Source organism: Tamandua tetradactyla, chromosome 20, assembly GCF_023851605.1.
Source record: "Tamandua tetradactyla isolate mTamTet1 chromosome 20, mTamTet1.pri, whole genome shotgun sequence".
NCBI lineage: Eukaryota > Metazoa > Chordata > Mammalia > Pilosa > Myrmecophagidae > Tamandua > Tamandua tetradactyla.
This window is the reverse complement of record NC_135346.1, coordinates 51,523,311-51,538,016: the sequence shown is the minus strand read 5'-3', so window position 1 is coordinate 51,538,016 and position 14,706 is coordinate 51,523,311. Positions and strand designations below refer to the sequence as shown.

General features: G+C 44.5%; 1 protein-coding gene across 2 annotated transcripts in view; it reads left to right on the top strand.

The window, feature by feature from the left end:
* The first annotated feature begins 1,624 nt into the window (after positions 1-1,624).
* The window catches only part of LCP2 (lymphocyte cytosolic protein 2), a 52,241-nt gene continuing 39,159 nt past the window's right edge, over positions 1,625-14,706 (top strand). For both annotated transcript variants that reach the window (XM_077137622.1, XM_077137621.1), the window contains exons 1-3: positions 1,625-1,972; positions 6,470-6,532; positions 11,502-11,548. In XM_077137622.1, coding sequence (XP_076993737.1) covers positions 1,895-1,972; positions 6,470-6,532; positions 11,502-11,548 — 188 coding nt within the window. In that variant the 5' untranslated portion in view covers positions 1,625-1,894. The remainder of the gene's footprint in view (positions 1,973-6,469; positions 6,533-11,501; positions 11,549-14,706) is intronic.

Here is a 14,706-nt window from a genome sequence, read left to right as displayed (position 1 = left end):
TATTAGGCTACATCTGAATTCCAAGTTCTTTTCTGCAGGTTTTTCTTCTCAGTGGTGGTGAACATTCGTTTTTTAAAAATTGCTTGCATTTTTAAGAATGATCTTGAAGGCTCCTTCCCATAAGAGTCGTGTGTTTTGTTTGCTCATCAGGCACAGATACGAGTACACATATGCACACACATACATACAAGCACACACACACGTCCAAAATGCCCTCTCCTATACTCCATTCTCCAAGGCGCTGCTTAATTACCGGAGCTAATATCTTAAAATCTTCTCTCATTGCCCTACACGGAAGTGATTGCTCTCTCTATCTTATAGATTTGAGAAAAGCTCCACCAGGAGAGGAGTTTTCAAATAGTAGGGTGGTGTTCTTTAGAGCATGATCACTGACTGAGCAGGTTCTAGGCGTTAAGCCCTGTGAGGGCCACTTGGCCTGAGTCACCTTGAATGATGCTTCCAAGGCCCTCCAAGGAGAGGATAACTCCAGCTCATGTTCATGAATCACTTCCTATGTGCTGGGCCTGAGACAAAACACTTATCCCATTCACTGCTCCTAACTAGCTAGTGAGGCAGGTGCAAATACAATGACATGGGTCACCTTAGACTCCTTAGGGCATAGGACAGGAACTGTGCATGACCAAATCTACTCTTCCAAAAGCCATGGGAAGTCACCATTTCAGGACAAATATAGCATCTCTCAGTAAGTGCAAGGGAGCATGTGTTTTTTTCCAAGTGGTGGAACAGATAGCTATTTGCTTGTGGTCATGGAACATCAGATGAAGTAGCTAACTTGGGTTTAGAGGCTGCCATGTTGCAAAAGTATGTTTGTCTTTGAATGCTGGATTCACATTCTGCTGACAAGGGGTCAGAGCCTGAGACTGACAAAGAAAGCATTCCCATTTCCTCTCTCAAGGTCACTCTAGGGAAAGTGCTCTTTGAGTAGGATATATGGTAGAATCGATGGAAAAGAGAATATATGTAAGAATCCATATGATTATTCTTTTTCTTTTTGTGTTTTGTTCCTTTAGTTTGACTGCTTAAATACATCCAACTTATGTGGGCATAGGAGACAATTCCTCTGTCTTCCTATTTTATGGTTATGGAAACTGAGATCCCCAGAGATCAAATCGTTGCCCAAAGTTGCCCGGCATGGAAGCAGTCACATCAGAAATCAAGCCTGAGTCTGTCCAGTGCAACAACTTGCATAATGCTGGGTGCACTGCTTCCACACCTAGGAGCCATTGGTGATAACTATAAAGAGGTGGCTAGAGGAACCCACTCCGCACCTGAGCAGTTACTGAAAATGAGAGGGGCAGGTGGTTGGAAGGCATTAGAAGACCATGTTCCTTCCCCCCAGGATTTCAAGAAAGTGGGAAATTGTCTATACTTCAGGTCAGCCATCAAAATAGATTTTCATCTGCAAAGACCCAGACAAGCAGGAATGTGGCACAGACAAATGGGTGCCAGGAGTTTTAGTAGAAAAGCACTAGGATGCCACACTGGAGCTTAAGTCCCCTTCATCGTCCCTCCCACTGCGCTGGGGTGGCTGGGGCCAATGGGGAATTACCAGCCCTGTTGCTCTCTCTGCATCTCAAGTCCCCAGGGCTGGGCTTCCTTGTTTACTTATTTAGAGCTTCAGCAGAGGAAGTGGTAAAGGAAACTAGCTGAGTCGTTTTCTGAGAAGAGACCATATTTGTTCGCAGAGGAAGCTGTTGCTTTCTGGGATCTGGCTAAGGCAGAAAAGACATTTGCTCCAACAAACGTGTTCCAGAGGTCCCCGCTGGAAGTTCAAAGAGCCAAGGACGTGTCAAAGTTCTAGACCTGGGGCTCACGGTCCATGGACGCAGCATCCACACTCGGCCTGTGAGCTTCTTTCCACGAGAGAGCAGCCATGGCCTTGAGAAACGTGCCTTTTCGCTCCGAGGTCCTGGCCTGGGACCCCAACAGTCTTGCAGATTATTTCAAGAAGGTGAGCCTTGCTCTTTGGCTGATGGTAGGGCTGGAAGTGCCCTTGGTGGGCTGAGTGGAGGCTTGAAGATGGAGTCTCGGCAGAACGTGGGAGGTGTAAAAGCTAGCAATGGAACTGCCAACTCCCCGGCAAGCATGTCCTTCCTTGTTGCTTGCGTGGTTGCCATGTAGATAGACCTGCACCACCTAGTTTCCTTGGGCGTGAGTTCTGGGGAAGATTTAAGGAAGGGAGGGCTAAAGTGAGCACGTACTTACTATTTGCCAGAGCCTGGCTTTGGTGCTCTGCTGGTATTGGCCCATTAATGCTCAACATACCGTGGAGGTCAATGTTGTCCCCTCAACTCAGCTGCAAAATAAGCTCAGGGAGGTGGCCCAAAGCCCCCGAGACTGCATGTGATAGAGGCAGGACCTGAGGCTCACTTGTCTGGTTGTGAAGTCTGCGCTCTGAGATGCAGGGAATTGCCGCAAATGCTAATGAGAGCAAGGCTGCTTACTAGAGAGGGGAGAAATGGGATTTGGCGGGTAGGAGAAAGAGAAGGTAGGCTGGGAGGAGGGAGGGCTCTGGTGCTCCATGCAAGACATGGTGCTTTCACATTCATTGCTCAGGACTGTGGGGGTTGTCATCAAGCTGTGACATGGCACAGTCTCATTGGAGTTTTGGAAGAGCTTTGTGAGACAGCAGAGAAAACCAGCATGAGTCACAGTTAACAGGTAGGGAAACTGAGGCCACAGAGGGGAAGAGACTTATCCAGGAAGAACCAGAGGTTATGCTTGAGGCAGAGCTGGGCCCAGAGTATTGCTGTCTTGCCTTCTGGTCTTGGAAGAGATGCTCGCTGATCCTGGTGCTTGGTCATCTTCAGGCAGGGATCACGTCTGCTTGGGCAGACCCCAGGCTGAATTAAGGACCCTCTGTCCCCATCCAAAGGAGAAGATATCTTGTGAGGGACATTTGAGCTTCTAACTCTCCTATGCTTGGAGAATGGTATTAAATTCAATCAATATTCCAGACAGTCATAAAGATCGGGCTTTTTCATCTAAAACTTAGAAGTCATGGAAATCAATACTCTGTTTTTCCTGGGAAAACTAAGACCTGAGGGTTAGAATAGTCTCCCCAGGATTGAGAACCTAACCTGGGGGCTACATAGTATCTAGAAATTTAGAGTCACAACCATTCTTCCCTAAACTACAAGAAGAAAGCTGAAAAAACTATGGAATTGGGTGCAATGGCTTTTGTGCATCTCTTTTATGCTATTTTCCTTCAAAAGGTCATGACACAGTTATCTTTCAGCATTGCAGGCAAAAAGAGGGCTGGGCATTTAACTTTTGAGGGAGGTTTTTAAATGCTTTGCCTAAAGGTAGACCAAATAAGTTAGGGCAGCAAGGTGCAATTTGTTCAAGATGGAGTAAAACTTTACTCCATCTCAATACCTCACTCATTACCTCAATAAAGAAAGGAGAAAAGAATTAGAGAGGGGACAGCTTTAGAGGTACAGATAGGTCCCATATTCAGCTATGAGAAGGGTAACTACATGGGCCAGTCTAACAATAGAAGAATCCACAGGTAAAGTTCTCCTTAGTTCAGGGAGATGGAATGTGGGTCAAGGATGATTCGGGAAGACGTCTCTCTGCCTGAGTTGGGGAAAGGAGAGTTCGGGTTCTTGGAAACCCCAGACTATATGTCAAATCTACAATATGGGAACAGGTTTCCCCTCCCAGCATAGGCGGACCAGTGGCCAGGATGATGAGATGGAGGGGAGTCTGAGATCTGGAAAGGCCCCACCTATCCCAGGCTCAGATAGAGAGCTTCAAACCCTGGGAACTTCAATCTCCCAGAGAGAGAACACCCAGTGAAACTGACCACTTAGTCATTTCGGCATGGATCATGGTGATCGGACTAGCCATTTAAATGATCATTGGGCAAGTGCAATTTCTAACAAAGCAGTGGGGTCGGCCCGCTTCAGAGACACCCCACCTAGCTCAGAGGTTCAGACACTCCTTGGGTTGAATCCCAGCTTTGCCACCTGCCACCTTCCCATAGTTACTTCACCTCTCTGTGCCTCAACTTCCTCTTCAGTAAAACAACTACTCACAGTAAGGAATCTCACAGAGCTGTGAGGAAATAATGGGTATGAGACATTAGCAGAAAGAAGGGGCCCCAGTTAATGCTGGACCCTTCCCTTCCCCCCATCCCATTATGCAGACTGGGGGCCTTTGCATCTTATTGTCCAAGATGAACATCTGTCACCCCATCTGAAATGTAAGACCCTCAGGGCAGAGACCAGGCTTTGGGTTTCTTTTCCCTCTTCAATGGCTTTTTTTTTTTAACACTTTTTTTATTGTGAAATATAACATATAAACAAAAAAGCAATACAATGTACATTGTATCAAGTAGTTATAGAACATATTTCAGAGTTTGGTGTGGGTTACAGTTCTGCAATCTTAGGTTTATCCTTCTAGCTACCCCAAATCTCTGAAACTAAAAGAAATATCAATATAATGATTTAGCAGTCATACTCATTTGTTAAATCCTATCTTCTCTGTTATAACTCATTCTCCTTTGACCGTCTCCTGATCTCTAGGGGTATTTGTGCTATGCCCATTCTAACTTCTTCATGTTGGTAAGGGCTGTCGATAATGTTCTCTAATGGCTTTTGACACTGCCAGTAAGCATCATACCCACAGTGAAGAGGCAGGAGCTAGGAGCCAGGTGTTCTAATCTCAGCTGTGCTCCCAATGAGCTTGGGAGCCTTAGGCAAGTTCCCTCCTTTCTCATGGTCTCGGTCATTCCATCTAAATGGCAGCCAACTGCCCTAGATGGGTGTCTACCAAAGCTGGGTGCTCAAAGAGTCATCCAGGGCGCTTGCTGAAAATACAGATTCCAGACCCAGAAATTCCAGGATTGGAATCAAACTTTGAGGCCCCAGCCTGCAGGACTTCTGTCTGTCAAGAGCCTTGCCCAGTACTGTACATAACCAGGGATTCGTCTGATAACAATGGCAGTCAAAATGATGACTTCTCGGCAGTAGAGAAGCCCAAGGACTGTCTATACACCACTGCCTGCAGATATAAAGGAAACCCATGGCTGCAGAGGTTGCTTGCCTTTAACACTGACCTCTAAATCAGCTTTCTGAGTGTGATACTCATCCTACCCTTTCAAGCCAAGAAGTTACAACTAGCGCATTTGCTTTTTTGGATTTGTTGGCCATTAGAAAAGAGCATGAGTTTAATCTTGCCTGCCACAAACTATGGGGCCCACACTTGTGGGGAGAACCTTGAATCTTGGAGAACAAATATTTGACCTTAAATATTCTGCCTAAAATATCAAATGTAGAGAGATTTAACAAGTGAGTGCTTTTAAACTGCTTCGGAGGACAACGCAAATTGGGTGTGGCATATGATCCTCAACTTGGTATGACCCTCTAGGAAGCCAACAAAGTTGCTCAAAATGCTCAAGCTTGTTCATCCCTTGACCTTATGCTGAGAATCTGACTTAAACTATCTTAAATACAGAAACAATCAAACAAGCAAAAAAAAAATCTATGTAAGAGAACATCTGTGCTGCTCTTAAATCTTGAATTGGATGGTATATTGAGCCAAACACTTAAATTTGTATACTTTATTTACTGTTTGCAAGTTATACCAATGTTTTTTAAAAAGAACATTCTGGACAGAGACCTTAAAGCCTTGTCCTGAAGCCGAATTGTCCCATCTCCCACTTACTTCCCATGGAACCTCATGCAAATTATGTAACTGTCTATGCCTCTGATTTCGTATCTGTAAAATGTGAAGAGTAAATGACTTAAGATTGATTTAAATACAACAGCGCCTGCTACATAGTAAGTGCTCAATAATTACTAGCAGCTTTTATTGCCATTATGGGAACAGCAGTTTGGGAAATAATCTAAATGCTCGGCAACAAAGGAGTATCTAAATAATGCTGTAGCCATTAAAATAATGTTTAAAATAAGTTTGTAATAATATGAAGCAATGCTTATATGATTGTTTTAAAGTAAATTTAAGAGGGAAAAGTCCAGATAACAAGATGAAACATAAATTATACCTCAATTATGTTTAGAAATACGCTTAGAAAAAGGATTGAAGGAAACACACTGCAAAGTTCACTAGAGGGTGATGAGACAATGGATGACATTCATTTTCTTCTTTCAGCCTCTATTTCCCTAGGGAGCATAGGGCCATTATATAACTAGAAAGGATCTCCTTAAGCAGCTCTCTGTGCACCTTGAAAGCTGCCTCTTTTTGTTGGGGTTGGCCCCAGCGCTTTAGAGTGAGACAATTTCTCCATTTCGGAGAGCCCCAAGGGGGTAGTGAAAGCAAGGCTGAGGTGGGGATAGGGCCTCTCTGTTAGACAGAGGAGGAAAGGGGGGAGTCTGGCTAGCCACAAGTACCACAAATTGCTAAGCTTCTGGGCAAACAAGGCAGGGGAACCAATGGCCTCAGCCTGCCAGCTACTCATAGTACCTTCCCCTCCTCTTTGCAGCTGAACTACAAGGACTGTGAAAAGGCAGTAAAGAAGCACCTCATTGATGGCCCACGGTTTTTGGTAAGCTCTGGCCAGAACACTTCCTGTAGCTGCAGAGCCCATTGGTCCTTCCTGTCTCTGGGGACTCATGGTCGATGCTTGTCTTTGGGTTTCCCACACAGCCCTTTGTCCTCCCTCATCACTGGGGAGGGTCATCTTATTCAGAACCCCTCTCATTTCCTTCGCTGACCCCGAGGTGTACTTTTATGTCAAAGTAGAAAGACGACCTAAGTATTGTTAAAGCAAAAATACCCTTGGAGATCTATTCAAATGCCACCCATGCTTTTAGAGAGCCAAGTGGGTGGGAAATAGAGTGAGTGGAGGAACAGAACTTCTCTCCTCCCCTCTCTCATCTTAGGCTACATACTCACAGAGCAGAATAAAAGGTGGAATCATCCCCAAGATTTCAATGACTTTCTTCTTTCTCTCTACTAAATTCACAGAGGTGATTTTGTGCCAATTAAACGCAAATGATATATGGCTTTTTCTGCTTTATTTTTACAAGTTTTGAATGTAAGGACAAGTTACAACTGTACACTAAGGGCCAAGCCACTAACGGGAAAGGGGCGTGGCTGGAATGGTGGGGACAAAGGTGTTGGATAGTAGTCAGGGAGGTGATGTGAACTCTTCCCTGAAATGATGCCTTTGTTTAGGGAAAGAGCCGTCCTGATTGCACAAATCCATTCCTTCTGGGTGTTTGCTTTACCCTTTGAAAAAGAAGTAGAAACAAAACTTCAAGGGTCCCATGGAGTAGACATTCCCAATTCGGATTCAGAAGGAGAGCTAGCTAAAGCTGTATCTCCCTACAATGCCGGGTCAGTAAGGAAACTCAGAAGGAGATTTCAGGATTAGAAGGACCAGAACTGTCAAACGTGCTCCAACTTGCTATTCAGCACACCAATCTATTACCTGGACTGCCATCAACCTCTACTTGAATTTCTTCAGTGTTGTTGAGCTCACTCTTACCCCTTATCACCTGCCCCTTGTTGGACAGTGCTGGAGGTTCACACTGAGACCAAATCTATGCTCTTCTTGGTCTTCCAAGTGTCAGCCATGTTTCCATTTAAGTCATTCATTCATTCATTCATTTTCCAACCATCCACTTGAAAAGCATTTATCTGAGCTCCCTTTATACAGTGGGTCACGCCACATGCTGGGGCTAGACAGGTGATCAAGATGTGGTTCCTGTCTCCCAGAAGCTTGTATGGCACAAAGGTATCTTCAGGAAGGCCTCCTACCACCTCACATGCAGCACAGGAAACTGAGGCACAGAGGTGTGAGGTGATTCGTTCTAAGCCCCATAACTCATAACTGGACTAAAGAGTATATTTAATATAGTCTAATACTGGAGGAGTCCTTAACAATGTCATTTATGCTCCTTGAGTTTTTGAGCCAATAGAATTCCTATATTACCGTGGTTCTCAAAAATTGCTGCTAAGCCAGATTTTGCTAACCCCGAACCCCCAACAACAGTGATGTAGCATGGAGAATAGAGTTTTATCATGATTGAGTGGAAAGGGAGTGAGACATCTTTAAGGCCTAACCTGGTTGCAGCCCTGGTGCTCTGACTCACATGGAAAGAGCACTCACCCGCCCCGAGTCTCCCCTTATTCCCTCCCTGGGCACTGGCATAGGCAGACCTTTCTGGCTCAGATTCCCCCATACACTCTCCTGTGTGAGTTTCAAGCCTGCTAAGGCAAAGCCATTTCTTTGGTTGAAAGATGGGATCTGAGCAGCTATGTCTCCTCTGCACCCATCTCAGGGACCTGTCAGCCCTTCAGAGAATGGGTACATTCTGCTCATTGCATATGGAGCAGGAAGATGGAAAGAGGGGCTGTAGGTGAAAAGAAAACAGGGAGTGGAACTAGTCCATGTCCCAGCTGCTGAGGTAGGTATCTAAAAGGCAGTATCTGCTGAGATGCCCTCCACCCAACCAAGTGTCTGGTCATAATTTGGGACTCCTGCTTTGAGCTCTAATTTCTCACCTGTCATTCCTTCCAATTCTATGGTACCTAGGTCCACCCTGCTATTGAAGGCAGAAGGGGACAACCCTAATCAGTTTTCTCTTCCTCCCTCCTCTTGTTCCCTCCCTCGTTCTCTTTTTCTCTCCTTCTTTCTCTATTTTCTTCACAGTAGGAGCTGGTAGGTCCCTTTTAAGAGGTAGGAATCTGTTTTGCTGCCATTTTTGTTTTCCAGCAAGCAGGCTGGGTGCTTGCCTTTGGGGGTTGAGGGTGCTATGCTTCCAGAGGGTGAAAGAAGGAGAGGATATATGTTTTGAACTTGTGTCATTTAGGAAGGCACATGGCTTCATATAGCAGAAACCAACTTCAACAGCTTAACCAAACAGGGGTTTATCTTCCTCAAACACTGAAAAATCCTTAGGCGGGAGCTCAGGGCTGTTGAGCTGCTAGAGGACAACCTCCATATCTCAGACTTTATCCAGCTTCCTGTTCCACTGAAAGGCCTGTGGCTTCTGTCCTTATGTTTGCAAGCTGGCTACTCCACCTCCAGGAAGGAAGAGGGCGTGGAGAGGAAGGTAAGGAGAAAAAGGTGCATGATGAGTCTCTCCCTGCTCTTTTTCATTGGAAAGTAGCAACTTTTCCAGAAGCTCCATCTAGTAGACTTCAGGTTATAGCTCATTACTCCCAACAAAGTCACATGACCTTTACCAGCTGCAAGGGAGTCTGGGGAGTCAGGGTTTTTTTGTTTTATTTTGTTTTGTTTTCAGTTCAGTTTTTAACCTGGGACCTTTACTGTCCCCAACAAAATCCAGATCCTGCTGGTAAGGAAGAAAAAGAGAGTGGATATTGAATAGGCAAGTGACCGTGTCTGGCAGGCTGCTTGTCTGGACTGAGCTCAATTTGCAGTTTTTTTCCTCTCTTTGTGCACCCGTTCAGGACACCTTTAACACATCAGTGTGACCATATCCTGGCCAAACTTCATATCTAACTCAAAATCATCATACTAGTTTGGAGTTTCCTGAAGGTTTTTCAAAGAGGGATAGGGGTTGCATCACACAGCAAAATTCTCAAAAAATGCTGTTTAAAAATTTCTCATGTTTCCTCCAAGTCCCTATTCTAATGGTGTTTCTCCTTCTTAACACCCAGCTGTTTGTTTCCCCAGTCTTGTTCACCTCCACTTTCTCTTTCACACTCTTTCCAAAATCCCCTCAGTTTCCATCTTTCATTCAGCAAAACAGAAGCCAGTGGCCAGCTGAAAATAGGAGGCTTGGCTATTGTTCCTCTGGTGTACCCAGTGAGCCCTCAGTGTACCCTGCCACATCCTGAGCATGAGTCTTAGCACTCTCCCCGAGATGTGGATAGTTCTGGAGCATGGAGATGCTGTTGCTTAGTGTTTTTAAAAAAGAATAGTTAAGAAGCTTGACCACCAAGCCTGATTCTCTCAGGACTTGGCAGACTCCCTTTACCCACCCCAATCCTGACTCGGTGGTCTGACAGGGACTGCACCAGAAAGCTCTCCTAAAGGCTGGAGGGATGAGTCCAATGGGCACATTGCTAAGATGCTCTGGCTCCAGCCCCCATGCCAGCTGACTGCCAAAGGGTGGAGTGCCCAGTTCTTCCCAGGGAGAACAAACAACCTGATGGGCTGCTCCCAGCCTAGAGAGGTAGAAGAATTAAGAACACCTGACCCCAGTGGACCACCATCCCTAACCAGCCAGACCTTCAGGGGTAGTAACTACTCACCAAAGTCCCCCATGTCTCAGTCATATAGTATACGTTCAGCCCTGTGCTAAACACGATAAATGTATCATCTCATTCAGACCTCACAACTTCTGAAAGCAGGTATTATTAGTAAAATGATTCCCATCTACAGATGAGGAAACTGAGGCTCAGAGTGTTTAAGTGTACACCCAAATCAGGATTTAAACCCAGTTTGTCCGATTCCAGAGCTCCTACCCTCATCCCCAGCCCTCTGGCCTTAAGTAGGATGTAAGTGGAGCCACGAGGCCAGCTCTTTCTTTGCCTGAGTCTTGGTCCCTTTTGGAGGCTCATCGTTGGTTCTATGGAGAGCATACCTGTCCTCTGCTCTGTCCCAATATCAGAGCCCCGCAATCTCCTCCTCCCTTCAATGTGCCTTTTCCTTTTACCCTGCATGCCCTCCTTGCCCTATAATGTAGACCATTAGGAACCGCCCCCCGTCCCCCTGAAGGGCTGCCACCTGGAAGGAGGGAGCCTTGTAGGAAGGAAAGAGACGTGGATGCCACAGAGTAAGGTTCCAGTCCAGGCTCCATCACCTACAAGCTGCAATTCCCTGACTATCCTTATATTTCAACTTTCTTACCTATGAAATGGAAATGCTGACAGTTCCTCTACCACAGGGTTTCTGGGAGGATTAAACAAGGTGCTATATATAAGGCAGAGGCACTGTATCAGTTTTTTACTAATGAGTTTCTTTTGCCTCCCCCTCTGGGTTGTCTCGGGAAAGCCTCTTTTATTGCTTCCCCCAACTGGAGAATTCTATCAATAAACCTGGTGATATTAGCTTTCAACGTGCGAGGAAAGGATAAGAGCCGTGGATTTCATCTCCAGGCTGGTCTCTCTCCAGCTGGCCCATTTAGAGACTGAAGGGGGCCTTGAAGTTTGGGGCAAGAGGCTAGGAAAGAGTTAACAACATGGCCAAAGTCATCTCACAAAAAATGATCTCTTTGGTCACCCATAGATTTGGCTTTCACAGTGCTTATTGAAATTGAAATTATTTGCCAGCATTTAGAACTCAGGAAATTCCACATAAAACTCAAGATTTCAGAACTCCCTTTGAAAAAGTAGATCCAGCAATGTTAGGCCTAGAGGCACATATGCCATAGCTAGAACCTGCCCTCTTGGGTGGGTGGGTGGGTGGGAAGGGTGTACACTTTCCAGTTTTCCGCAGCCCCTTCCTCACCATTCCCTATTGCATCATACTCTACTCATCTGGTCCCAAGTCCTTCCCGTGAGTTGTAACCTGATTGTTGCCTGTGTCTTGATTTCAGAATCTCACAGAAAATGACATCCAGAAGTTCCCTAAGCTCCGGGTGCCGTAAGTAGTCCCCTTTACCGCTTGGGTTGGTTTGAGAAACAGAGGCTAGAATGAGGCAAACAGTCTAAATGGTAGGGAAGGAGCTGAGTCAGTTATCTAGCACTGTTGATTTGAAATGAGACAGTGAATAGAAAGTGTGTATGCAAGGGAAAGCTATGGGAAAGGGACATTACATGGCCACTTAGAGAAAGGAAGTAACTGATCCATCCCAACTGAAGTGTTAGCTGCTCTTGCCAAAGACAAACCCAACTATTGACCAAGTTTTCATTTCCTCTCTTTCCAATGGAGTTGCTGAAGTCTGTGAAAATAGCGCCAAAGTCAAGAAACCTGAGGTTTCCTTATGGTGTCATTACTTATTCAGTGATTGCTTGAGTTATCTGGGTCTCAGTTTCTGGCTCAGTAAAATGGTAGTTGGACCAGATGAAGGATGAAAATTGCCATTATTTTATCTTGCAATACTGAATGTCTTGGGATGGCTGTCGGGAGTGCTGTGTTGACAAGAATCCTGAGGGAAGGGAGGCATTGATCAATCAGGAGCTGAAATGGGAAGTTACAGATGTACATTGTGCCACGTGGCTTTTCCTCCATCTAGTAAAGGTCCCACATACTCAAATGCAGGTGGTTTCATTGTGATATCAATGAACCAGGAAGGTGTTATCAATGTGTAAATTGGGCCAAGTTGAAAAGACAAAGCCCCTTTGATTTATCTTTCATTTTTGCACTTTTGAATAAAGCATGAGTATGGAGAAACAGTTTTCCACTGTAAGTAAAACAAAAGCACAAGTATGATGATAAAAAGGTAACCGACACAAAGCTGTGCTGTTGTTGAACAATATGGAATGGTGAGGATTGTGGGAAAACAGAAATTGCATGTTCATTGTTCTATCCAAAAAGAGTAGCGGCTACTCAGTTCCAGCAAATACGGTCCCAATGATGCCAGATCTTCAAATTTATAAAGAGTTAAAGAAAGTCCTTTAGGTAGAAGGAACATAATACCAGATGTCAATCTGGATCTATGCAAAGGAATAAAGGGCACCAGAAATGGTAACTATGTGCGTAAATATATTTATATCACATACCTGGCTCCTGAGTACATTGGAATTTTCCTCTCCTAGTCCCCAGACAAGATTCATTCAGAGAACTGCTATTGGGTACCTACAATGTGTCAGATCTTTAGTGGTTGCTCAGGATAGAGAAATAACGGACGTAACTTCCACCTTCAGGTCACTTCCTTTTTCATGGGATGGTCAGACATATAACAGAGTATTTATGCTAAAATTACAGCAGTGCAATGACACATGCATGCACAAGTTCAATGAGGGCAAAAAGCAGGAGAACCTAACTTTGCCCTAAGGAATTCAGAGGCAACTTCTGGGAGAAGGGAACCATAAGCTGAATTTTGTAATATATGAGGAGTGGTCAGATGAAAAATAGATTGAAGGGGATTCTATAAATGGAGCATATTGCAAAGGCACAGGGCATCTGTGTGTTTGGAGGACTAGAAGTGAATCAGAGTGGCAGGATCATATATGTGGGAGACTGGAAAGCAAAGAGACTAGAACATTTGATGGGTGGAGTCAATAAAGTTCCTTGTGTGCTGCTCTAAGGAGGCAGAGTGTAGGCAAAATGAGTCCAACAAGAAGACTATCAGAATAAAACTTCTTGGGTCTCTCCACTGCAGTGTAAAAGATGATTTAGCAGAAAGCCAAGTTAGAAGATGACGGAAATGATCTCATTAGCAGAAGATGGGAGCCTTATGAAGAGCCATGGTTGAGCGTATGATCACTAAGTGGAGGGGATTTAATCAGAGCAGTAGAATAATAGAAATAGGGAAGGTAATTTCAGCTTAAAAGGTCCTTTTTAATCTTAAGAGCTATGTTTGTGTGCCTGGAGAAGGAGGTGGGGTGAGAAGTGGCTTCCAGTTAAGATATAATAAATATTCACATTGTGGGTGGGGTAGAGCAATGTGATATTTCCTTAGTTCTTTGGAAGCTGAAGTGAACAAGTGACTGGTGGCACAAGTCCCCTCCAATATAGTTGAGCATGGACTCCAGATAAACCATGAGGCCTTCCCATGTAGCACAACAGATGAGTATGGGGAATGATGGAGGAGACATCCAAGGAAGTTCCAGTCTGCCCTGATAGGGGAACTCCAAGAGTTATCTTGTCTCTTGGTAGGAATGTGAAATAGATGCCAATTCCAGATCTAATAGGCGTGAGCTACATGACCGGGACAAGTCCCTAGACCACCCTGTTTTCTAATCTATAAAATAAAGGAATGGGTTATGTGGACTGTGTGTGCTTATCCAGTTTTAAAGACTATTAATATTTTCAATATGACCAGGCAGACATGAGAGCTTACCAAGAAGATGTTCTGCATCAGGCTGCTTGAAACCTAATTTTTCCATTGGCTAGCTGTGAGACTGTGGACAGGTGATTTCAGCTCTCTGAGCCTCAGTTTCCACCTCTGTGAAATGGGAACATCAATAAAACCCATCTCTTATGGTTAATGGAAGTATTAGAAGAAATAAAGGGGAAATAACAATATGCACCAAATCAGTGTTGGCTATCATTATTTTATACAAAATCCTGATCAGCACAATTTCAAATTGTTTCTAATTGTTCGATCCTGCTAAAGAAGGTTAAAGAATAGAAAAAACATGAGCTGTAGAGTCAGGGAAATCTGCACTCTAAAGCTGGGTCTGCCTCTTACCAGCTATAGGGCCTTGGGGAAGCCACTTCAACCATTTGAGCTCTAGTTTTTCCAACTATAGAAGGGAAAAGAATGAACTCCAAGGTTGTGCTGGGCATTAAATGAGCAGTGCACATCTATCATCTGGTGTAGCCCTCAATTTGTGAAGTTATCCAATATTCATTTGTGCCAGTCCCTTATTATACATAGGTATATTTGTCTTGATCATTATACTAAAGGGCTAATGAAAAGAAATTGTGTTTATGTACAGCAAACCAAGACAAGATTATACTTCTCTGAAAATCTTTGGTGTCTGCCCCAATTTTTTAAAAATCAGTATTAAATAGATTTTGTATGAAGCCAGATTCTGGAGAGGAAAGCTTTCTCTCTCTGCAGTTGCAATTGCTCTCTCAGTACACAATGTAACCCAGATACATCCCCAATACTGCAATGGGGGAGGATTTTT